General features: G+C 40.4%; 1 protein-coding gene across 1 annotated transcript in view; it reads left to right on the top strand.

Annotated features, from left to right (window-relative positions):
- Positions 1–27,167, top strand: part of AHI1 (Abelson helper integration site 1) — a 420,928-nt gene that overhangs the window by 385,929 nt on the left and 7,832 nt on the right. Inside the window, exons 22-24 of the mRNA XM_077486810.1 lie at positions 3,893–4,055; positions 4,165–4,262; positions 16,744–16,823. Coding sequence (XP_077342936.1) covers positions 3,893–4,055; positions 4,165–4,262; positions 16,744–16,823 — 341 coding nt within the window. The remainder of the gene's footprint in view (positions 1–3,892; positions 4,056–4,164; positions 4,263–16,743; positions 16,824–27,167) is intronic.

Below are 27,167 nucleotides of genomic sequence, written 5' to 3' on the forward strand. Positions count from 1 at the left end.
GTTCCATAGCCAAAACAGTAAAAGGAAATTCCTGCAAATTAACCTCCCTGGCGGTATGATTAGTTCTGGTTTTAGGTGCTGAAAGCGGTACAATTATTTTGCATGGAAATTTGGCATTTTATATTGTAGTCCTGTAATTCTTAGGAATAACTCTCTTAAATCTGTTCAAACCAGAGTCTAGCAGACTTCCCGGGTATGATAAAGTTTATAATATAATAATAATAAAAATTATTCAATAATGTAATCAAATCCAAAAACACTGAAATGTGCTAATTTGCAGAATTGTTGCTGTCATTAGATTTAGTGTTTGACGAATTTCCCCGCAAATCGCTATTGCTCAATTCTGCAAGTGATTATAATTTATTATCGCTGTTTTCTAGTTGGTCTAAAATCGCTTTTGGCATAAAGGGACACTTTTTTGGTTGCTATGGGCAATCTCCAAATTCCAGGCAGAAAAAACAGTATTTATAATATAAAAGTGCATGCAGGGCACTGCACAGACCACTAGGGACGAAGAGGGTGTGTAATTTTTTTTATACAGTACTGTAATCTGTAAGATTACAGTACTGTGTGTGTTTTGTGTATTTTTACTTGAATTTGGCACCGATCTCCGCTCCCGTGCGCCGTAACGTCGCAGGGAACGGAGCTCGGCGGCACTCGGGCACTGTGTGAATCGAGCGGAGGACAGTTCGATCACACAGTGTGGAGGACATCACTGGATCCAGGGGACAAGGTAAGTAACTTCTCCCTGTATCCAGCGATGCGATCCCGAGTCTGGCTCGGGGTTACCCCTTATGATAGTAAAATCCCAACCCGAGCCAGACTCGGGATCCCTGCCAGGGAGGTTAAGGAAATCTCTTGGGACCCCCTAGGTCACCTCCTATTACTTTTATGGGGACTACTCAAAATTTGGGATTTTATTTTACTTTTACTCCTTCCTAACAGGGACACAAACAGCAATAAAAAACCTAATAGGTGTTCTAATCCATCTCCATTCTGTCCAATACTAACATAAAAAAAACTTTGACTTTAATTATACTTAAGGCTGGGTTCACAGTTTTGAGAATTGGATGCTGATTTCCCCACATTCAATTCGCACAGCAGGAGAGTGTGACCAGCTCTCTATGGATCTCCAAAGCGGGTCCAGTGCGAATTGCACAGGAGTCCTATGCGTCTTTTGGTCTGTTTCTGGTCCGAATTCAGCCCAAACTTTGTGCTGAAATCAGACCTGAAATGGTAAATGGACATGCACCGGACTCCTGTTGTGAGCTGCTGCATTCTGCAGTGTGAACCCAGCCTAAAGGACTTTTTTATTCAGTATATTGTGGCTGTGTTCACTTTAACCACTTGCTTACTGGGCACTTAAACCCCCCTCCTGCCCAGACCAATTTTCAGCTTTCAGCGCTGATGCACTTTGAATGACAATTGCACGGTCCTACAACACCGTACCCAAATGAAATTTTTATAATTTTTTTCCCACAAATAGAGCTTTCTTTTGGTGGTATTTAATTCCAGCTGGGAGTTTTATTTTTTGCTAAACAAACAAAAAAAGATGCAAAAAAAAAATCATGTTTAATAGTTTGTTATAAAATTTTGCAAACAGGTAATTTTTCTCCTTCATTGAAATGCGCTGATGAGGCGGCGCTGGTGGGCACTGATAGGCTGCACTGTTCGGCACTGATAGGCACAGTTAAGTTGGCACTAATAGGCACAGATAAGGTGGCACCGATGGGCACAGATAAGGCAGTACTGATCGGCACAGATAAGGCGGCACTGATGGGATAAGATGGGCACAGATAAGATGACACAGATGGGTGGCACGGATGAGTGGCACGGATGGGCACTGATGGGTACCACTGATAGATGGGACTGATGGGCACTGATAGGTGGCACTGCTGGGCACTGATGGGCACTAGTAGATGACACTGATGGGCACGGATATGTGGCACTGAGGTGCAGCACTGTTTTTGCGGCAGATTGTGGGCACTGATAGGTGGCACTGTGGGCACTAATGGGTGGCACTGTGGGCACTAGTGGGTGGCACTGATGGGGGCACTTTTTTATTCTATAGGTGGCACTGTCGGGGTAGGTGGGCACTGATGTCCCGATCACGGCCGCCGGTTATCGGCTCTTTTTTGTCACATGCTCTGTTTTGTCACATGATCAGCTGTCATTGGCTGACAGCTGATCACGTCGTAAGGGGTCGGGATCGACCCCTTGCTCGGATCCGTGATCAGGTGAGTCTCATAGACTCGCCGATCACAGAGCGCGCCGCGCGCGCCCCTCAGGGGGCGCGCAGGTCGCTCGTGCACGGGACAACGTCAATAGACGTAGTCCCGGCAAAGCAGGTCCGCGCTGTAGCCGTCATTCAGCTATAGCGTGGATCTCTAGAGGTTAAATACCTTATCGTGTGCAGAGGACATCAATAAACATGAATTTGTTTTTCACATTATTGGATATTTAAGGTAAATCTTTATTCAATTTTTGAGTGGAAATTCTCAACTCCTTAAGTAAGTTAGCATCAATATATCAATAAACATGTTTGCTACTAATTATTGTATATTGGTGCCGTGACAAACCTGTGCCAAAAGGTTTGCACCAAATGCAACGGATGTGCCTTCTCTTCCTTCTTCTCTAACATGTATAGTGTAGTAGGTACTGGGATGGGGAGAGCATAAGCCTATAGGCATGTAAAATCTCATGCCAAATCTGGGGCTGTTGCTGGCAATGGCACCACCCGAATCGGTGCAACGCCAACTTTGCGCACCAATTCCCAAAAGTAGTTTCTGTGCTACTTTTGGTGACTTCAGGTGTGATTTCAATAGAAATCTGTGCAGGAACCCGCACAGATGTCTCTGAAATCGCCCCAAAGTCGGACTGACATGCAGGTATGAAATTGTGCGAGTTCAACTAAACGCATATGATTTCAATCCCACTGTCAGTGTAAACCTAGGCTTAAGGGGAGAAGGTATATGGGCTTTTTTTGTACTAAACATATAATGAATGATGCCCAGTCAAGAAGGACTTTGCAAAGGATTAAAAATTGGAGTAATAATTTAGTGGTTAGAATGATGATGTTAGCTATGACGAAACGGCCTTTTTAGCTTTTTGGTAAGCCTCCATTGCTTATTCCTAGGTGACGGGCTGCACTAGTGGTGGAAACTTATTATTTGAATTTCGTTTGTGAACACTTCTTGGATTATTTCACCCATGAACTGTTTTTGCGTTTTATACACGTTTGTTGCTCATGGATTGATCATATTAACACATATGGACTATTATGATGTTTTTTTGATCACTTAATTATTTAGAATACTCCTTAGTATAATCACGTTTTTTTATTCATAATCTCTTGCATTATTCGTTTATTACCCAGCGCTGCACTTTTTGTCTATTTTTTTTTCTTTGTGCCCTATATCGGGGTTATAGTGCTTAGCTGCAGGGTATCCTTCACAGTTTATTTTATTCATTTATTTATGTATTGTTTATTTTACACCTAGCGCAATTATTTTCTTTGTTAATAAATTAAATTAAATTTTTACATAAATGATTCAATTATGTACAGATGAAATACATAAACAAGGATTATACAGTATATTGTGTATATGTGTGTGTGCTCATCAATCAAAATGAAAGAAGCTGTTTTGAAAGTCGTACAGTACTAGGTTTGATTAGTGTGCTAAACCATTTTTCATGTTTCCCACAGTCCATTATCTTGTGTCTCATACCGTGTTCCCACCACCTTGATCCTTGTAGTAAGTTTAAAAAGCCTCAGCTTTTACCAAGGTAGAGCTTTGGTTTCAGCTGTGTTACTGTGAGAGGAAGTAAATGCTCAGGCCTTTGTTTGTGGCATTAATGTGATAAAGTTGTGGTGTTGTTATCTCTCTTGTAGGTTGTGGCTCTGTATGACTACACTGCACATCGATCAGATGAGCTAAGCCTTCATCGTAGTGACATTATCCATGTGTTGTACAAAGATAATGACAATTGGTGGTTTGGCATTCTACAAAATGGACAACAGGGTTATTTTCCAGCAAATTATGTGGCTACTGAAAGTAAGTTAGTGCATCTTTCCAATATAGGCTAATGTGGGTTTAACTGATTGTTTCTGGCCCGGACAGCAGAAATTCAGACATTATACCACTTTTCTGTTATCTTTTTCAGTTCCTTATGATGAAGATCTCACTACAGCATCAAAGTCACAATTTACCTCTTCCCAGGAAGTTTTTACTGCCGAAGGGCCTGAACAGAGTCCTCAAAGGGTAAATTTATATGTGTGTTTAACTAAGGGAGGCACTGTCCAATTGAATTAAGTCTATTAGCAGAGTTTAGCAAACTGATCTGTGACAAAATGGACACATTTTCAACCGGTGGATTTCTAATTTGCTAAATAATAGCAATACCTGGCTATTTTTTCAAATGATACCAACTCTGATTATCAAGCATATACCCCAATATCCCCGTAGGAAGTTAAACCTCAACACAGGCATCCACATAAGTGTATACCAGCCTGTATACCCTTACTTTTTACCTAAGTGCTAGTTAAAGTTTAAAAAAAAAAAAAAATTAAAAAAGTTTTGTCTGCAATAAAACAAAATTTCTTACTTACCTTTTTATTCACATGCATTAAATGTAGGAGAGCCTACTAATTTTCCTAGTTCTCTTTTTTTATTTTTTTTTTTTTTATTAAACCATTTCATCCAATGGTAATGTTGAAGTAGAACAGCTCTTCTCCATCTTCGCTGTGAGTGAATTTTATTGGGTCTCAAAGAGAAATTGTTTAAAACATACCACACTTGCAGAATACAACCAATTTGTGGATTATGTTTCAACCTAAATGTCTCCGTAAGGAATTCTACCTACACTTTGAATAGATATTTGTTTGAAATTAACCTCTAGAAAATGGCCTTACTTTCATTTAAAAATGCAACAAAGCATTAATTCTTCAAAAAATAAATTGTGTGAATACGCACCTGGATTATCCAATCATGTGAAAAGCAAATTACTGTTTACTTATTTCCGTACATGACCGGATAATTAAAGTGCATTTTCAAACTATGTATTGTGTGAACTTTCTGAACTCCTTTAGTATATCGGACCAAATGTGTAACCTTTTTTTAGGAAATCTTTGTTTTAAAAAAAAACATTTACTTCATTACAATTATTTGCATATTGCTATAAGTTAAGCAGCAGTAGCTCTCTCCTTTCAGTCACAGTCTCTAAATGAAAACTTAAGGCTGGTACACACGGGCCAAATATTGTCAGGTTCAACAGAAACTGGCCGACATTTGGTCAGTGTGTACAGCAGCCAATGACTATAAGTGCTGTCTGGTGTGTTCGGGCGGGGGGGGGGGGGGGGGGGCTGTTAGAACACATCTCAGTGGAGGGATCGCTATACTAACATCACATAGTTAATACAGTGAGCTCCTCATTTTTTTTTTTTTCGTTCAGCACACGGGTGAATGAAAATAAATTTAGTGTGTACCAGCCTTTAAACAAAGTTGTGAGAAGGGCTGGAGTCACCATTCTGATTCATGGGGATTGATTTACTAAAGCCAATAGATTGTGCCATTTGCCAGTGCGGTTGCACTCCTTTTCCCCAGAGCTTTGTGAATGAGGGGAACCTCTGCTGATTTCCATCATCCAATCTTGTTAAATTATAAATTAATGGGTTTTTTTTTGTTTGTTTGTTTTTTCCCAGGCACCTGGGTATTTTTTTCAAAGTGAAGCTTTACCACATTTGCTAAACTCTGGGGGAAAAGGAGTACAACCGCACCTGAAAAGTGCACAGGGGGTTTACTAAAGCTGGAAAGTGCAAAATCTGGTGCAACTCTGCATAGAAACCAATCTGCTTCCAGGTTTCATTGCCAAAGCTTAATTGAACAAGCTGAAATTAGCCAAACCAATCTATTAACCTTCTATGAGGAGGTGAGCTGCCATCTAGATAAAGGAAGTCCTCTAGACTAGGTGTATTTGGATTTTGCAAAGGCATTCGATACAGTACCCCATAAATGTTTATTGTACAAACTAAGGTCTGTCAGCATGGACAAAAGGGTGAATACATGGATTGAAAACTGGCTACAGTGGCGAGTTCAGAGGGTGGTGATAAATAGGGAGTACTCAGAATGGTGACCCCACAATAGGGATCAAACTTTTCCACGCAAGGGAACATAAAAAGACTTGGGGCTAATTCACTAAAATTAGAAGAAAAGGGGTTTAACCTTAAACTGTGTAGAGGGTTCTTTATAGTAAGAGCGGTAAGGATGTGGAATTCTCTTCCACAAGCAGTGGTTTCAGCAGGGAGCATTGATAGTTTCAAAAAACTATTAGGCACCTAAATGACCACAACATAAAGGGATATACAATGTAATATTGACATAAAAGCACACACACAAGTTGGACTTGATGGATGGACTTGTCTTTTTTTCAACCTCACCAACTATGTAACTATGTAACCCTATAGACTTGTGTGTGTAAATTTTAGCTTCAGATTATGAGCTTATAAACAACAGAATTTTTACAACAGGTGGTAGGAAAAAACTGGAAAATGTGAAAAACATCATAAATTAACGTGCAATAGTTTATAGTTACTTACATATTTCTTTTTGTTCAGTCTTGACCATTCTAATCAAAGCTCTCATACATTTCCTTCAATCTACAAATATTGACACCATCCTAAATAGGTATCTCTAGCAGCTAAATAAATAGAAACTTGAAATATAAAATGACGTAATGCCCATGTGTTCTGTGGTGCTCTCCGTCTGTAACTATGGAAGAAAATGACAGAGCTTTAGTTATTTATTGGTTTACAAACCTGTTAGACCAGACAAACTAAATGGATGAACAATGACTAGGTGTACATAATCGTGTAGAAGGATTCTTAATCCCCTGTGCTGTATTCTTCAACATGTCTCATGAAAATACCCCTGACTTTCAAATATAATGTGCTTGAGGTACAAAGGTATATTTTTAAAATGAACAAATCAGGTATTCAGGAGCCAGAATACCTTGTAAAGCTGGGGTTGTAAGCACTTAATGAAGAGAGACCACATACTCAATTAGATGTATGATAAAGAAAGTGAGAAATATTATTCCAGAGGGGGTAAAGCTGGCCATACACTGTACAAAATATGCTTAGTGGGTGGCTCTGTAGGGCCCCTTCAATCCGACATCCTTTGTTTGAGAAACCTAAGGAGTCTAGCAGAAAGTTGTTGGTCATGCAGAGGTTGCCGATAGCCCAATAGGGGGGTTCCTCCATCTGTGCTGTGTTTTTTTTTGTTTACCTTGCAGAAATCTAAGGCCACTTTGACATGGTTGGGTAGCTGTGGCTGCTGGATTCCTGCAGCAAGATTTGGTGGATTCTTGCTTCTTGAATGATCGGGTTATGCGTTCAGCAGCGGGTCCATTTAAACTAATGGTGGATTGACAGCGGACTTATGTAGCCACACAGAGAGCAGATAGCTGCTGAGTTAGAGATAGATGTCCAAGCCTGACACAGTCAGCTGCAATGATTCTTGCTGCAGGAATCCTGCAGCCTTAGCTGCCCAGCAGTGTGGAAGAGGCCTAAAGTATATGGCCTAAATCAACATATTTTGCTGATAAGAAACAATAAAGTAATAATATTGGCATATCAATACAGTAGGAATTTCAACCATCCTCTTTGTATTTTTTGTTCCTATTGTTTCATATTGTAAGCAAGAAAAGAATACAAATACAAATCGTGCAATACATGCATAAGATATAAAAAATTTATCTAATGCCGCATAGACACGATCAGAGTTTTCGTTGGAAAAATCTTGGATGTTTTTTTCCAACGGAATTCCGCTCAAGCTTGGCTTGCATACACACAGTCACACAAAAGTTCTCTGAATTGTCGACCGTCAAGAACACAGTGACGTACTACACTACGACGAGCCGAGAAAATGAAGTTCACTGCTTCCAAGCATTCGTCTAATTGTTGCCGAGCATGCGTAGGAATTTTGCGCATCGGAATTGCTACAGACAATCGGAATTTCCAATCGGAACTTTTTCCATTGAAAAAATAGAGAACCTGCTCTCAATCTTTTTGCTAGCGGGAATTCTGCCAGCAAAAGTCTGATGGAGCATACACGGTCAAAACTTCTGTCCAAAACCTCACATTGGAATTTTGCTGGCAGAATTTCCAATCGTGTGTACGGGGCATAAGTGTTTAGTAATAGATGGACAATCACATCTACAACTTTGCAGAGATGTGGAGAAGATTGATGCAAGCCATGGCATTCTGATAATGCAAGCAAGGGCAGTAGTCAGATCATGTATAAACTTGGAGTGCCGCTCAAAGCTGAAGGATAACAGGTGTCCCTACCAGTATTCAGAAAGAGGGAGCAGGCGTCAGGAACCAATTCAGAAGTGAGTACATATGTGGGATAAGACACCGCTCAAACCAACCCAGTGCTTTAGATGTGGATATGGCTGCGTTTATTCTCAGCCAGCACTGCTCCTGCCATGCCCGCTGACATGCATAACTCCCTCCTCTGTGACCAAGCCCCGGAAGGTGGGGTGATACATGTCAGGGGGTGTGGCCAGAGAAGCGCTGGCTCAGGCCAAACATATCCACATCTGAAACACTGGGTTGGTTTGAGTGCTAGTCAGATATCTCTCTACTAATGACAGTCTGTCTAGTTTGTAAAAGTACACACAACAACATTCAGGAGCTTGACGATTCCAAATAGTTAATAATTCCCTGTACATTTTATTCAGTCATTTTCTTTTTGTTGATATTTTGATATTTGATATTTTAAATTTCACAGCAATTGGGTTTTGAAAAACCTGGAGCTATGCAATAAATGTATTGTGTTTACTAAATGAATAACTAGGGATGTCCAATAAACAAACGCAAGTGACACACCTAGGCTGCTACTATATGGCCCACAGTTCAAGACAGATTGCTCCATCAATCACTTGCAACAGCTGTCTTGGAAAGCGTTTGCTGAAGTCAAGTAACTCTAATAAATCACACACTTGCATTTTTCTATGTAAAATAACTACTTCACTTCTTGTGTATGTTTAAATTGTCCCCCATAGTTTGTTTCCCTAGTATTCCTACATTTCTATGCCCTTCTTTGATGACATCACAAAACCCCTAGTTTATTTATTTTTTCTTTCCAGAAACTAAACAATAAGGGACCAAAGCAAGATCATTGCTGTGAATACTCTGCTGTCTAAATTGGTGCTGTACCAGTCAATGTAATATTAGGAGGGTTTGGTATCTCCTCCTGCTGGATATATGTTGTACTGCAGCATCTGTGCTTCTGATATCTGTCCATTTGCCTAGCCACAACATCATCAGTGTGTGCTGACATAACTGAGGATGATGCAGTTAGTGGAGTTACTTCCAGTCACACAAAGTAGGATGGTGCCTGAGCTGCTTAATGATTAGTGCCATTGGTTGCCAATTAGGGACCTCTGTCCATTTTCCCCATGGGTATAGAATACCTATATTCCCTTTTATGTAGAAATATATATATATTCATTTATGTAAATAACATATTTTTAATTACTTCAAATCCTACCACATCAGCAAAACATCTGTTTTATAGTGTAGGGGGGTGCAGAGTGTCAAAGTAGTGTGGCATGTATCATGAACTGTATATTGTTGGGTAGATGAGCGCATCTTGCATGACATGCACATGCTGGTTGGACGCAGCTAGATTTTTTATTTTTTTGTATTTCTGCATGCTGCTTATCTGCAGTTGTACTTTGCTACTTGACGTGACAACTAGAGTGTGTCATTCAACAAATAGAGAATTTTAGTATTAATGGTAAGTGTGTAGTTTTAGCAAATCGTGTTTTTCTTTTTTTAAATAGAGCTATATTTATAGGACCACTAAGCCTTAACCACATGTTACCTGTAACAAAGAATCTAATAATAACAATAAGAGTTAGTGAGATGCGAATGTTTCCATACCTTGACAATTTGAGGTAGGCAAGCTATATCTTCTATGCATCAGGGTATCAGCTTTTGTTTTCACCAAACTCAGAGCAACAGCCTCCAACCTGCTGAGATGAGTGGTTTAGTGGTATAATGATATGTTTTCTTTGTGTTTATTCTTGACCTTTAATCACCATATACATTTAATTTTTTATTTTTTTTTACCCAGCAGCATTTATTAGGTAAAAAAGGATTACAAAAAGGTAGTAAACATATCGAAAACAATATACAACAAGATGACAAGGTACAAATCAGTACATAAATGATACATAAGTAAAACAATACAGGATCTATCACAGGGGTGTATCATGAAATCCATTGGCCCATGGGCAAGATCAAAAGTGGGCCTTAGGCATTGATAAGAAAAAAAATGTGGCACACGAAGCAAGCTACAGAGAAGGGTGGGTGTGTTTTTAAATTGCACTAAATAATGGGTGTGGCTTAAAAGGGGGTGTGGTTAAATAGTCTAAGATGACTTGCCTAGTGCAGAATATGGTAATGTTAAATAGGGAATGTACAGTGCGAAGTGTAAGGTGGGGGGGGGGGGGTAGTATGTGCAGTAGAGGGGTGTGGAATGTGTGGTATGTGCAGGATGGTCTGTAGGTCTTTGTTTTTATTATTTAATTATTAATATTTTTTTTAAATGTTATTTTTTATTATTTTTGTACATTTATTTTTATTTATTTTGATCACAGTGCTCCTGGGGGGGTCGGGCTAGGCAGTGGGTGGCATCAGTAGGGCAATAGACAATAGAAATTGAATTAGAATTGTTTTTTTTTTTTTATTCCACCCTGTTGGGGGACTTTGGTGACATATCAGGTGTTTAAACAGTCCCCTGACCCCCTTTGAGGCAGAGAAAGAGGCTGAGGATATAAATTCCCCAGTCCCTTTCTCTGCAGCCACTGCTGAACTGAATATAAATGAACAGGAGACACAGAGGCACAGTTTACACCGTTTACAATGCTTCAGTTATGAATGGACAGAGTCAGTGATTACAGACTCTGCTCATTCAGAAAAGGAAGGGGCTGGTAAATTACATATTTACTGGCCCCTTCCTCTGCTCTCCATCCTGACAGATCCCCCGAAGCAACTGGCGGGAGAGGAAAGGAGGGAAGTCAGCAGTGCTGCATGGGGGACAAGGGGGGGCTGGGGGAGCACGGAGGGGGCCCTGAAAGGAAGGGCAATCTGATGGATAGTCGGGTTATCAGTGCGGAAGTGGGGACAATTATAAGCACCGATCTCCGTGTATGGCTTTCAATGAAGCAGCTGAAAGACACAGGAGGGAGAGGAGAAGCGGTTGTCAGCTACTTCATGAAAGCCATTCAGGGAGATTGGTGCTTGTAATTGTCCTCACCATCGCACTTATCACCCTCAACTGTTAAATTTCACCGGGTACCAACCGGGGACAGATCATCCATGGGTGCAGTGTGGGTCAGAGCACAGTGCCCCCCCCTCCCTTCCTTGGGGGCCCATGTGCAATGAACACCCTGCATCCATGGATGGTACGCCAATGTTCCATCAGAACATTGGCTTATCATTTTGGTGCTGAAAACAAAAATGCAGGATGCACTTGGCCAAGAACCAAAAATTACAGTTTTTTAAAAATATTTATGTTTTTATATATAATTGGATTATAATCAACTATTAAATTATTATCATCAGTTTAAATGAATATGAATTTATTGGCTGCCATTATTGCCACCTTTTAGCACAAGAAAAGCTCAAGGAAAATGTATCCCTTTAAATTCTATGTATGTCTCCGCTGTGAATAAGCAAAAAGGGCTTTGAGCTACCAAAAAGATGTCCCTAAAAAATTGATGAATCTATACCTAATAAAAAGTGAGATAAACACACAAATGTATATTATACACAGTTACAGTGGTGTAAAAAAGTGTTTGCCCCCTTCCTCATTTCCTGTTCCTTTGCATGTTTGTCACACTTAAGTGTTTCGGAACATCAAACCAATTTAAACAATAGTCAAGGACAACACAAGTAAACACAAAATGCAATTTGTAAATGAAGGTGTTTATTATTAAAGGTGAAAAAAAATCCAAACCATCATGGCCCTGTGTGAAAAAGTGATTGCCCCCTAAACCTAATAACTGGTTGCGCCACCCTTAGCAGCAACAACTGCAACCAAGCATTTGCGATAACATGCAATGAGGCTTTTACAGCGTCCTGGAGGAATTTTGGCCCACTCATCTTTGCAGAATTGTCCTAATTCAGTTACATTAGAGGGTTTTCGAGCATGAACGGCCTTTTTAAGGTCATACCACAACATCTCAATAGGATTCAGGTCAGGACTTTGGCTAGGCCACTCCAAAGTCTTCATTTTGTTTTTCTTCAGCCATTCGGTGGTGGACTTGCTGGTGTGTTTAGGATCATTGTCCTGCTGCAGAACCGAAGTTCGTTTCAGCTTGAGTACACGAACAGATGATCGGACATTCTCCTTCAGGATCTCTTGGTAGACAGCAGAATTCATAGTTCCTTTTATCACGGCAAGTCTTCCAGGTCCTGAAGCAGCAAAACAGCCCCAGACCATCACACTACCACCACCATATTTTACTGTTGGTATAATGTTCTTTTTATGAAATGCAGTGTTCCTTCTACGCCAGATATAATTGGACACACACCTTCCAAAGAGTTCCACTTTTGTCTCATCGGTCCACAGAATGTTGTCCCAAAAGTCTTGGGGATCATCAAGATGTGTTGTGGAGAAATTGAGACGAGCTTTGATGTTCTTTTTGCTCAGCAGTGGTTTTCTCCTTGGAACTCTGCCATGCAGGCCATTTTTGCCCAGTCTTTTCCTGATGGTGGAGGCATGAACGCTGACCTTAACTGAGGCAAGTGAGGCCTGCAGTTCCTTGGACGTTGTTGTGGGGTCTTTTGTGACCTCTTGGATGAGTCGTCGCTGCGCTCTTGGGGTAATTTTGGGCGGCCGGCCACTCCTGGGAAGGTTCACCACTGTTCCATGTCTTCGCCATTTGTGGATAATGGCTCTCACTGTGGTTCGCTGGATTCCCAAAGCTTTGGAAATGGCTTTATAACCCTTTCCAGACTGATAGATCTCAATGACTTTCTTTCTCAATTGTTCCTGAATTTCTTTGGGTCTCGGCATGATGTGTAGCTTTTAAGGATCTTCTGGTGGACCTTACTGTGTCAAGCAGCTCCTATTTAAGTGATGCCTTGATTGTGAACAGGTGTGGCAATAATCAGGCCTGGGTGTGGCTAGAGAAATTGAACTCAGGTGTGGACAACCACAGTTATAGTATGTTTTAACAAGGGGGGCAATCACTTTTTCACACAGGGCCATGATGGTTTGGTTTTTTTTTCACCTTTAATAATAAACACCTTCATTTACAAATTGCATTTTGTGTTTACTTGTGTTGTCCTTGACTATTGTTTAAATTGGTTTGATGTTCCAAAACACTTAAGTGTGACAAACATGCAAAGGAACAGGAAATGAGGAAGGGGGCAAACACTTTTTCACATCACTGTATGTGTGGGTCAGTGTGGGATTAAGGATCTCCAGGATGTTATCCATTCGGGCACACTGCTCTTCTTTCAGGACTTGGCAAAGAAGGATGAACTTCCAGGCAGGATGCTCTTCAGATACTACCAGTTGCAGCACGCAGCCAGGGCCCACTTCCCCCAGCCTAGAATTCTAAAATCGGACCCCATTGAGGAAATCTTGGCACAGGAAACCCTTAAAAAGACCCTGTCCACACTGTATCATGCCCTATTAGGGGTAGATTCGCCCAAAATAAATGCCCTCTGGGGAAGGTGGCAGGCTGATATACCTAGTTTGGACAGGGAAACCGGGGGAAGAGTGTTTAGAAGACGGGCTGATATCATCTAGGGACAAATTGGTGCAAACAAAATTCATGCATCGAATTTATTACATAGGTCACCAAACTGCCCCAGATGTCAATCCACTGATAGTACATATATACATATGTTTTGTTCTTGTCCCCTCATCGCAAAGTTTTGGGAGGGGATTTTTTAATGTATCATCATCCGATTGCAATTGTCATTGCCGATATCGCCTGTGTTGGCACTGCTGGGCATCCATGAGGACGACCAGAGACCCCAATATACAAAAATGCTTGTTTCACTTTTGTTATTTTATGCCAAAAAAGAAATTCTAAAGAAATGGGCTTTGGCTTCCCCCCCCCCCCCGACGGTAGATTCTTGGGACTCCACAGTAAATACCATTTTACCTATGTATAATGTATACCTATGAGAACAGATGTACATAGGAAACTATATGTAATACTGAGTGCATAATTGGTATTATTTGGTTGCTTCTCGTTTCCTTGTTTTTGTTCCCCTGGGTTCTTACCAAATTCTTTTCTTTTCTTTTCTCCTTGGATTGTTTTGTGAATCATTGTGTAACTGTTAATTGTGAAATGAGGTCTTCTCAATAAAGACCAACCGTGTTGTTAAAAAAAAGATAATGGGGCAAAAAACGAAAGCTCAAGGCTGCTGGTCAGACCAAGGTTGCCAGACCTTGTTATATTTCCAGGGATAGGCATGGTTAAGGTAGGTTAACTCATACAATAGTAACGCAGCGTCAATCATAGCTTCCCAGGATGATACAACCGGAAGGGAGAGCAAGGCTTAATTGCACAAAATTAGTAGTACACAGTGGTGAAGCTAGACATGCTTTCACCTGGGGCATAGACTTAGTTTGGTGCCCCCCTCCCAGAGAGAAGTTCTCCATCCATACACTGCCTTATTATTTTTCTTTTCTTTTTTTTTTCTTTTTTTACAGTTTATTTAATTAATTTTACAATATTATTTGTTGTTTTATTATTTTTTTACAATTTTTTGGGGAGCCCGTTGGGGGTCTTTGGTGAAATATCAGGGGTTTAAACAGACTCCCGATGTCTCTTTTTTTGAGAAAGAGAAAGGAATTGAGGGCACAGATTCTTCAATTCCTTTCTCTGCAGCCTCAGCTAAATGGAATGAAAGTGTTCTTTGCTGAGCGGCTTCCCGTTTTTTCACAAACTGAACCATAGCAAATAACACAGTTTGCTATGCTTGAGTTAATAGAGAACATAGTGCGTGATCAGTACTGATCACTCACACTGTTTATTCAGAAGAGGAAGGGGCCAGTAAATGACTCGAGAAGATGACAGTGCCCTTTAGCTTGCAAATGTGGTAGGAACATTATATTGTACCGTATATACTCGAGTATAGGCCGACCCGAGTATAAGCCGAGGCCCCCAATTTACCCCCAAAAAACTGGGAAACCTATTGACTCGTGTATAAGCCGAGGGTGAGATATGCCTGTCCATCCCTGTGTGTGTGTGTCCATCCATCCATCCATCCCTGTGTGTGTGTGTGTCCATCCATCCCTGTGTGTGTGTGTGTCCATCCATCCATCCATCCCTGTGTGTGTGTGTGTGTCCATCCATCCATCCATCCCTGTGTGTGTGTGTGTCCATCCATCCATCCATCCCTGTGTGTGTGTCCATCCATCCATCCCTGTGTGTGTGTGTGTCCATCCGTGTGTGTGTGTGTGTGTGTGTGTGTGTGTGTGTGTGTGTGTGTGTGTGTGTGTGTGTGGCCTTGTGTGTCCAGCCTACCTGTGTCCCGAGCCTCCGTCCGGTCCCGAGCCTCCGTCCGGTCCCGTCCCGTCCCGAGCCTCCGTCCGGTCCCGTCCCGAGACTCCGTCCGGTCCCGTCCCGTCCCGAGACTCCGTCCGGTCCCGTCCCGTCCCGAGCCGAGCCTCCGTCCGGTCCCGTCCCAGGATCACCGCTCTTCGTCGGCGCCCATTCCCCTGTTCAAATGCCGCGCCTCCCTGTCTGTGATAGGCGGAACACAATTTCCCAGCAGTCTGTGTTCCGCCTATCACGGACATCCTCTTATCCTCGTCCGTAGTATGAGGATGAGCGGATGTCCGTGATAGGCGGAACACAGACTGCTGGGAAATTGTGTTCCGCCTATCACAGACAGGGAGGCGCGGCTTTTGAAAGTTAGAATGGCCGCTGTCTGTCTGCTCGACACGCTGTTCGGGCAGACAGACGGCGATGACTCGAGTATAAGCCGAGGGGGGCACTTTCAGCCTCAAAAAAGAGGCTGAAAATCTCGGCTTATACTCGAGTATATACGGTATGCTGTTTTGTGGTGGATAGGGACTGAAATCAGTGGCTCTGCATGCCCCGTAAAGCATGTAAATATAGGACATAGATAAAAAATACATTTTAAACATGATACTCACAACACACATACAACAGCGGCTGAGTACTTGTCAGTAACTAATGTAAAAATCAGAATTTTTTAATTTTTCAGTGGTTGGGCAATAAAATAGCCTTTTTTTTAAGAACAGGATTAAATCCATCTTTAAGTGCATGGTATACTAATGGTATCAGTAACAAGTCTTCTGCCCTATCACCACTGTCCATTTACTTCAGATGGAATTTTCATGCATATGTAGAAAATTACTATATCTATCTTTCTTGTTTGTGTTGTGAGTTTGGTTACAAATAGTCCCCCTTTTTTAGTAGTACAGGACCAGGTGCAAGTAAGAGTTTGCTTTTGTACAATCTGTAGTGCTTGCTTCTCACCTGAGAATTGCTTGTCTGAGGTAAAATGGGGCCTGAGCCTGTTTCCTTCCTTGTAACCACATAACAACAAACAGACCCCAAGTGAAACCACGTGTTGGAAATGGGGTATATTCTTCTCTTACCCAGGAAGCCGGTGGCTTTGTGAGATACAACAAATTGGCCTTTCTTTCTTTTACAGTGTGTATTTGTTGTTTTTTGCAGATGTCGGTGGTCCCCAGCAAGTCAAGGGATCTGAAATTTATGTCACAGCATGACACAGATGCAGATTCACCTGTGACACAGTAAGAAAACATTGGTTAAAAGACTTCTTCTCATGTCTTTCAGTGGTGGCAACTAATATTCCCATGGAAAGTGCTTCATTATCTATATAACAATGAAATTTGAACACTCCCAACAATCACTTCAGAATATTGTTTTTTTTTTTTTTTTATTGTATAATCTATACATTTTTTACTTCTGTTTACTTGTATACACTAATTGTTTTTTATGTATTTTATAAATTTTTAACGTGTTGTAGCAGGAAGCAATAAACATTTTTGTTTTATTAACATGTATACAACATGTACTCCCAGTCATTAATTAACTTTAATTTTTAATTTTTTTTTATTATTGTTAATTTTACTTTAATTTTTTTATTTTGACACTTTAAAAAAAATAATAATAATTTGATTACTTTTATTCCTATTACAAGGAATGTAAACATCCCTTGTAATAGGAATATGGCATGATCGGACCTATTTACAGTGAGATATGGGGTCAATAAGACCCCATAGCTCACCTCTAGGCTGGGAAGCCTAAAATCAAAAAACAAAACAAAAAAAAACGATCACAGCTTCCCAGCCGAGGTGGCGCTGTTATTTGAATGCAGAGGCTGGGCATGACGTCATAACATCACGCCCGGCCTCCGAACGATCATAGAGACTCCGGCGACCATCTGGTCTGCTGGAAATCTCTATGATCATTATCCGGGGGTCTGTGGATCCTGTGTCCGACTCACCTATGAAAGCGATGAGACGGTAGAAGCATCGGAGGGTGGCCTCCCGCCGCCCATAAGAGCGATCAAGCAGCGGAACAGCCGCTATGATCGTTCTTATGGTGCAGAGAATCCCCGGCTGAAAATGCTGATATCTGAATGATGTCTGTAACCTCAGGCATTATTCAGATATAACCCCGGAAAGTCAAGGCCGTCCCAGGACATCCTCCCGGCGCAAAGTGGTTAATGTCCTCAGAAGAAAGTGTGTATCCTTCCTTCTTGATGTACAGTGCCTTGAAATATTCCACATTTTGTCATGTTACAACCAAAAATGTAAATGTATTTTATTTGGATTTTATGTGATAGACCAACACAAAGTGGCACATAATTGTGAAGTGGAAGGAAAATGATAAATGGTTTTCAAAATGTATTCAGCCCCCTTTACTCTGATACCCCTAAGTAATGGAACCAATTGCCTTCAGAAGTCACCTAATTAGTAAACGGAGTCCACCTGTGTGTAATATAATCTCAGTATAAATACAGCTGTTCTGTGAAGCCCTCAGAGTGCCTTAGTGATCAAACAGCATCATGAAGGCCAAGAAACACACCAGACACGTCAGGGATCAAGTTGTGGGGAAGTTTAAAGCAGGGTTATGTTATAAAAAAAAATCCCATGCTTTTGAACATCTCACGGAGCACTGTTCAATCCAGCATTCAAAAATGGAAAGAGTATAACACAACTGCAAACCTACCAAGACATGGCCGTCCACCTAAACTGACAGGTCAGGCAAGTGGAGCATTAATCAGAGAAGCAGCCAATAGCTTCATGGTAACTCTGGAGGAGCTGCAGAGATCCACAGTTTGGGTGGGACAATCTGTCCACATGACAACTATTAGTCGTAAACTCCACAAATCTAGCCTTTATGGAAGAGTGGCAAGAAAAAAGCCATTGTTGAAAGAAGACCATAAGAAGTCCCGTTTGTAGTTGTAGCCATGTGGGAGATACAGCAAACATGTGGAAGAAGGTGCTCTGGTCATCACCCTGCACACACTATGACCACTGTGAAACATGGTGGTGGCAGCATAATGTTGTGGTAATGCTTCTCTTCAGGGATATGAAAGCTGGTCAGAGTTGATGGGGAGCTGGATGGAGCCAAATATAGGGCAATCTTAGAAGAAAACCTGTTATGCCGCATACACACGACCAGACTTTCCGGCAGACTAGGTCCGATGGAATCAGTCCGTCGGACATTCCGATCGTGTGTGGGCTAATCCGATCATTTTTCACGTAAAAAATCAGACGGACCTAGAAATAGAACATGTTTCAAATCTGTCCAACGGACTTAATTCCTATCGGGAAGCTATTGGCTACTGGCTATTGAACTTCCTTTTTTAGTCCCGTCTTACGTCATCACGTTCAAAACTAACAGACTTTCGAACGGACTTAGTCTGTTCATGTGTGGCCAAGTCCGTTAGTTTGGAAGGTCCGCCGAAAGTCCATTGGGAAGACCGTCAGACCTAGTCTGCCGGAAAGTCCGGTCGTGTGTACGCGGCATTAGAGTCTGCAAAAGACTTGAGACTGGGGCAGAGGTTTGCCTTCCAGCAGGACAACGACCCTAAACATACAGCCGGAGCTACAATGGAATGATTTAGATCAAAGCATATTCATGTGTTAGAATGGTCCAGACCTAAATGCAATTGGGAATCTGTGGCAAGACTTGAAAATTGCTGTTACAAACACTCTCCATCCAATCTGACAGAGCTTGAGCAATTTTGCAAAGAAGAACAGGCAAAAATGTCACTCTCTAGATGTGCAAAGCTGGTAAAGACTTGCAGCTGTAATTGCAGTGAAAGGTGGTTCTATTGACTTGGGGGCAGGATACAAATGCACGCCACACTTTTCACATATTTATTTGTAAACAATTTTGAAAAACATTTATCATTTTCCTTCCATTTCACAATTATGTCCCACTTTGTGTTGGTCTATCACATAAAATCCCAATAAAATACATTGACACTTTTGGTTGTAACATGACAAAATGTTGAAAATCTCAAGGGCTATGAATACTTTTTCAAGGCACTGTATTTTGTGTAATTGGAAGAATTCCTCTTGCCAACAGCTACTGGTAGATTTATGCTACTGTCCTGTGTAGATTTTACACGTTCCATTGACTTTTATGGTACCCATTCTCCATTGTATATAATTAGCAGACAATGTCTGACCAGGACACATGGTTTGCCGACCCGGAGACATATGTCTGTGTTTGGGAATCATCATAAAAATCATGACATCATAAAGCTGGACAGATTGTTTCCAGGAAAAGGACCCTGCAGCAGATACACTGGTAGTGTTGTAGGATTGGTATACCCTGATTTATAGGGCCAATGCTGACATCTAATCTTTTGGCCCTGCAGTTCTGTAAGGTAACTCTTCTTGGGCTTGTTCTTTGACCAGAAGAGTTATCAGTTTTGCAAAAGTGTTTTCCATTAATCACTGTGTTGCCTTCCTTGTGTCTGGCACCACCCCGTGAAGTTTTCTGTCCATTGCCTGGATCTTGTGAGAGCAATAACAGTTTACCTTTCTGTCACTACGTTCTTTTAGGCAGACAACCCTGCAATTTGGCAAGGAGGTGGGAGGGCTTGGTGTACCGCACTCTAAGATGTAATTTTTAGCATCGCAGCTGCAACAGCTTGCAGGTTGGGATCTTCATGATTCAGAAAACCCTATTATGAAACTGGTGTCCTGCACCAATCCCATATTAACAGCTGACTCTCACTTGGAGATGGATCTGCTGGTTATCCCTTCATCCTCCCCGACAACAGTACTACTCCAGAAGGTTTGGAAGGCAGTTAAAAGAGCACTAACCATTGCTGGTCCATTGGCATTTACTCCCATCTGGAACAATCCCAACTACCCTGAGCTATCATAACTACAGGGCTTCTCCCTTTGGCCAAGAATAGGGATATGGTTCTTCACACAATTATATGATGGTAATGTACTTAAATCATTTGAAAATGTATGCAGGGAGTTCTTTCTAACAGAGAAACAATTCTCCCAATACCTCCAACTCAGGCATGCGCTACAAACCCAGACACGGACTGTTAGTTTAAATATCCCTAAATCTTTCCTGATACAGGAGGTCCTACAGGAAAATAGCCGCAAGGGTATGATATCACAAGCTTACTCTACATTAGTATCTATAATCCAGAATCTGCCCTACTTAAATGTAGAATGCACTGGTCCACGGAAGTGGGAGGCATAGACGGGGACCAGTGGTCTATGTCCCTGGAATCAAATCCAGCGGTGTCAGTCTCGGCATCTCATAAACTCTCATAATTCTTCATACTACATAGGTCATATCGTACACCTATACACCTATATGAATGGGGTAGAAGAGACTCTCCCCTATGCCCTAAATGTACCATCCACAGGGGAGACTTTATACACATGATATGGCACTGCCCAAAGCTGACCAGATATTGGACAGAGGTCACACAGACTGTATCTGCTGTGGCACAAACACTCATACCATGAATGCCACTGGTGTGCCTCCTGGGATCAGTTGATGCCAAAATGTAGCCAAAAAGCATCTATATAATGGTAACTAGATTATTATATCTGGCTAGGAAACTCATAGCACACTACTGGCTGGTGTCCAATGTGCCTACAAAGGCCCAGTGGATTGCATATGTCAATTCTTTCCTCCTTAGGGAACAGTTGGCGTACCGACACCGAAATGCGTCCAAAAAATGTTATCTTATATGGCAGAATTGGTTGGATAACCCAAACCTTGCTCCCCCTCAGCTAATAATGGATGGACTGCTACAGTTATAGACCCTTATACTGTTGATAGGCTCTCCTCCTGAGCTTGAGGCCTCTCCTACAATGCATACACTGTGTAAATGATAACTCATATAGTAAATAGGCCTATGGACAAGCCTGGAGGAAGTCCTTTCTTTTTTTCTTATTTTTTATTTTACTTTTATATTTTATTTTACTTCTTTTTTTTTTGTTAGTCTGTTCTAAGTTCTACTAAAAACAAGTTTATATGTGCCCGATACTAGGTAACTGCATCATATATACATGTTGAATCTGTACAATTCAGCTGTGGAGGGATATGTTTACCCTCTTATTCTAACTCAGTTACCCATTATTCCTGTCAAAAAAAAAAAGGTTTTTGATAAAAAAAAAAAAAAAGATGATAGGTAGTCAGGAAATAAGACATGTAAGATGTTCTTTGGATTGTAGGACTCAGTATGTACCAAGGCAGTGAAGTCTCGCACATGTGGTATCTCCATACTAAGGAGGTGCAACAGAATATATTTTGGGATGTAATTGTAAGTATGCCTATGCTGTGTGTGAGAAAAAACAACTTTAAATTAAAAAATTTAATCACCATGCCTCTTTCTAAATGCCCTGGTCTGTCTACTTTCCAAAAAGGTAATTTGGGGGGGTATTGGTACTGTCCTTGCATTTTTAGCACCTCAAGAAATGACATGGTATAGTCAGTACATCAGGCTTCGTCCATTTTCAAATATATGTAGCATAGTTTGTAGACTCGCTAACTTTCACACAGACTAACTATTATACACTGATCCTGGGCTATTTTTACCAAAGAAATGCAGCAGAAGACATCTGACCGAATGATTATTTATTTACAAAACTGTATAACAATACCTAAGAAAAACACATTTTTTTTCTTGTATATAGCAAAAAAATTTAAAAAAGTGATGATTAAATACCACAAAAAAAAGCTATTTCTAAAAGAAATTATATAACATGAATTTGGGTTCAGTGTTGTATGACTGCTTAATTGGCATTCAAAGTGTGACAGCACTGAAATCTGAAAAAGGGCCTGGGCATAAGGGGGTGAAACAGCTGGGTCTTGATGTGGTTAAGAGGCAAGGGTCCTTCCCCTCATGTGTTATTGTTCTCTATCTGGACTGTTTGCTACAATAGGTTTTTTACCATCCAGCTGTTTCCCTCAATGAACTCAAAGAAAAGGGTTTTACAGTAAATACGAAAATCCCATTTTTTTTCTATTTTTTTTGTGTGCACTTATTCAGGTTCTTGTTATCCAACAAATATATTACATTTTATATTGTTAACCATAGTGGGAAACTCAATAGCAAAAAGAATGTTAGCACGGTTGTACACTAAGATTGTAAAAGTTGAGCCGGGTAGACACTACAAATATTTTTTTCGTACAAACCAGCGTCACCGGTCAGAGACCCTCTACTAACCATCCGACATTAGTGCAGCGATCTCCCCTGCTGAGCTGTTGTGTTCTGACAAGGGGACATTTTATTTTGAACCAGCCGATGTCTCCCAATATTCAGCTCGTGTGTACACAGCTTTAACTGAGCAGATTAAATGTGTTACTTGGCTTTTACTGGCTGCCAGTATTCTGTCTACCAGGTACACCACGCTGGCCATTTACTTTTTTTCAGGCCCTTTTATGATCTTATAAGAAATCATCCTTAGATACTCACAAACAGGGGTTAGTTTGACCATAAACACAGATTTAAAGAAAATATATATCAAATCTGTCACACACTTGAAGTACTCATTAATCTCTGCAACAAAGGGGCTTGTTACTTCTGTGCTGGTACTTCTACTTTCTGCTTTGTAGTGGACATGTTTTCTCCTTGTTTACTTATTTTCCATTATTGGAGAGTAAATGCGCCCAAAGGCTGTTTTAATGCAAGGCAAAAGTCAGGCTGTAAGCAGATGCAATGTATAAAAAAATAAGGGCTACTTCCTTTGGTCAGTCTAATGAAGGTCTAGAGGAAGTTATTAATGCACACTAGAAGAACAGGCTTTTCTTGTATCTCAAAGAACTCTACAATTCTACAATTGGATACTTTCTAAAGTAATAAAAGCAGTTTCTCTACATTGTAGACATTTTAGAATTAAGTAGCGTTTTTTACTGGCCAATTACATGAAAACTTCAAGATTTTAAGAATAGTAACCAAGAAACAACCGTCTGGTATTGTGTACTTTGTCACCTATAAGTATGGTAAATATTTTACATTTTATTTTAAAAACAAAGACACCACTAAGGACTAGTTGTATCTAAAATGGCATTTTAACATACCCATTTTTTCATGCAAGTTACCTTTATTTTCACCTGGTGATCCTGCCAGTAACACTTTTTCTCACTGCACTATTTTTTTGTAAGTGCAGTAATGTTCCCTAGACCGTTCTCCTTATTTGAATTACAAACCTCACTTCCTTTCCTTTTCTTTGTTATATCGGGCTGAGGGTTTTTGAAGTTCACATATGACAACTGGGAAAGCTGATTACATTGTTTTTAGGGTTTAATGCACAGGGAGTTACAAAGACACTGAATTTATGGTAGGATAAACAGGAATTTTTCTGTACTTGCAGAAAATGTTCTTAGCCTGAAAAAAGAAAATGAATGCAGCCACCAAATCTAAAGCTGGCCATAGATGGAAAGAATTTTGAATAAAAATTCTTAGGGAAAGAATGTTCCAAGAAAGTTTGTTTGTTTTTATAATCATTAGTGCGTTAAATTGACATTCGTTACCAACTGCAATGACAAGAAAATTTTATTTGAACAAACAACTTTCTAACAGTGTGTGTGGTTTTTGTTTGGTAAAGTCTATTCATTCCAAAATGTTGAAGTGTTGTGTCAAGTGTTAAAAGCCTACAAAATCTTTCAAATGACATTGATCCGAGATTTTTTTTATTTTTTAAATTCTATCCATCTATAGCCAGCTTAAGAATGGGTAGATAAAATAGACTACATTGTTTTCTTGATTTCAACTATCATAGAAAATAGATGTGGCCTCTTATAAGATAATACAAAAATGAGAATGGGTAGGGACTTGTACCATCATCCAGAATCAATAATATAGGAATTGGGAGCCTGATCCCCAACCAGGCTACCATGAAAATGGGGGGCAGTTGGACTATCGCGGTACAATAAAAATAATATAACCAATATATAGAAATTACAAAAGATTTTATTGATGCCAAAAAACAATTCATCATTTACAGATAAAACATCATAGCTATACACAATATGTCACCAGTAGGTGTTCACAATGAAGCAGTTGATCACAGATATAATTTTCCTCGACTAGTTTCGCGCAACATAAGCCACTTCATCAGGAGATTATCTGTGATAAGATCAAGAGGTTAAAGTGATAATCGGCACATAGAAAAATAAAAAAATAAAAATTTATCATAGAGCATCATAAAATGAAAAAATATTTAAAAGTGGGGAGGGAGCAAAGCTGCTTACCCATGCTCATGTGAAATGAGGACAGGAGAATTGTGAGAAACCAGGTAGAGAAAGGGGAGGAATTGCTGTGTGAAGAAATGGAAATAAATTGACTAAAGTGAAATTAAGTGGATAGAGATAAGCAGCATATACCTGATCATAATGTTAGTAAAATAAAATAAAGGGATCCCAGGAGAGACAAACCCACTTGGGGAAATGATATGTGACCCCAGTGATAGAGACCAATGGGCCAGGAGTGGGGGCATGATGGGGCTTAACCACCCGTGCCTGTGTCACCTATAGACAAAGAAACGGTAATACAATTAGGGTTGAACAGACCAGTGCTAGTGCCCATTGATAAGGGGCACTGCATGGGAGTTGGTACATTTGGTATATTTTTGTTGATCACTTACTGGGGACTAACTGGAACATCAATTCCCAGGATCCCTGATCCAAACCATCACAACGGGCTGATGCCCATTATATGTAGCGCCCAACCGTGCGCCGCTCAATCTATCATGTTCGTATCATAATAAGCTTGTGTGCACAAGGGTTTTTTTTTTCCAGCTGCTGTGGTCACACTGTCACACTGTGGCCAATCATGCCTCCTTTGCTCACCATTCTGTTAGATCTTTAGCCCAACCATAACACACTGACACCAATAGAGAAGAGATGAGAGAAGAATTTTGTGGTCACAGTGTGACCATATCAATTCTGGTCACTTTTAGATTTTTAGAGCAATCTGGGTTGTGGGTTCTGGCCTTTTTCAGGTAATTATTTAACCACATGTGCAGGTATTGGGAGGTGCCTGCATTAATCTTGCTGCTACTTCAGAACCTGGCCAGAGGCCACAGGTATACCCCTAAAGTGTATATAAACTCAGAAACTAAAATGTAATATATTACAGCTTACCAGTCCTTAGATGTGGTGGCTGCATTATTTTTCATATTTTTCAGGCCTTTTTCCCCTTTTCTTGACAGTCCTATGAATAACACACTTCATGTCCCTTCATGTTTACTCTTATTTTCACACAGTTTTGACTTCAAACATGTTTGCCTTTGTTCACCTTCATTACATAATGGATTGATGGGACTAGTAAAGTAGTTTACACAATAAAGATAAGGTTCTTGTGCTTTCTTTTAAGCTCACGGGAAGTAACAAGGACACGGCATTTCACGCAAAATCAACGGATTGTTTCTGTACTTGCTGAAAAAAATTTCAGCATTGAAAATAGACTAAAGCAATCACCACAAAAAGGACAGGTGCAATATATTAATTTTTTTTTATGTTTTAGATACATTTTAAGGAAATTATCTGGTGTGATACACTATATTAGAAAATAATAAAGAAGGATATGACCCCTGTGCTTCAAACCTTCCAAATGTGCAAAAAATAAAATATAATATCAAAAAACAACAACAGCTAAAACGTAAAGGAAAAAATTGTGAAGTGCTTTAATTATCTCCAAAACATTTGTTCATAAATAATTACATGTGTTAACATACCGTATGCACCATGCGTTATCGGCAACCGCAGATGACATAATGCACATATCATGAGAAAAAACGTAGGTGTAGAGTTACATTCAGTTTTAGTAAATCCCCCCGTAGTGTCCTTTGTGAAAAAGTACAATAAAAAGTCCACAGTAACAGCAGATATTTCGGTGTCCCAATTTGTTAATCTTCACTGTGAGGAGTTTTTCCAAATATACTGCAACAAAAGCACCACCCTGCTATTCAAGATTTACTCTCACTGAGCGATGGACCTCACTATTTATATGAATAAAAGGTCTTATGCGCTTAAATGTAGTTGTTTCCCAAAGAGCTCCTCATGGACAAATAGGTATTCACCTATATCAGAATAAGCTGTAAACATATACCTATATAATAATAAAAGACCCCAGAAAGAAGTCCCTCTCCACATCATTTTGGACTCCAATGGTTATCCTGCAGAGTGATTATTGCAGGAATGCATTTGTATATTTTATTTCTAGTTTGACTTTACTGGCATTGAAATACCTTTTTTTATTTTTTATTTTTTTATTTTTATTTTTTTTGCGTTTTGGTAGGATACAAATGCCTTGGGTATAATCTCTAAACAGTGGTGGCTCATATACACTGTTTTGTGATCCATTTTATTGTTTACATCCTTATTGACAAATCTATTTAAAGTAAAAATTTACCTTTCGTAACATGTTACACCCATATTCAGGGTGTAGCAGCCCCGATCCTCCTCTTCTGGGGTCCCCAAGTGCCCCCATAGCAAGCCGCTTGCTTTGGGGGCACTCATGCGGGCTCTCTCCAGAGTCCCGCTCTCTGTGTCCATAAAACTCCTGCTGCTGCATCTCAGCCAATGAGGAGGGAGAGACCCGGGAGAGCCTCGGTTGTCATGCACATCAATGA

The sequence above is a fragment of the Lithobates pipiens genome, unplaced genomic scaffold, assembly GCF_037356315.1.
Source record: "Lithobates pipiens isolate NorthernLeopardFrog02 unplaced genomic scaffold, aLitPip1_a1.2 Scaffold_18, whole genome shotgun sequence".
Taxonomy (NCBI): Eukaryota; Metazoa; Chordata; class Amphibia; order Anura; family Ranidae; genus Lithobates; species Lithobates pipiens.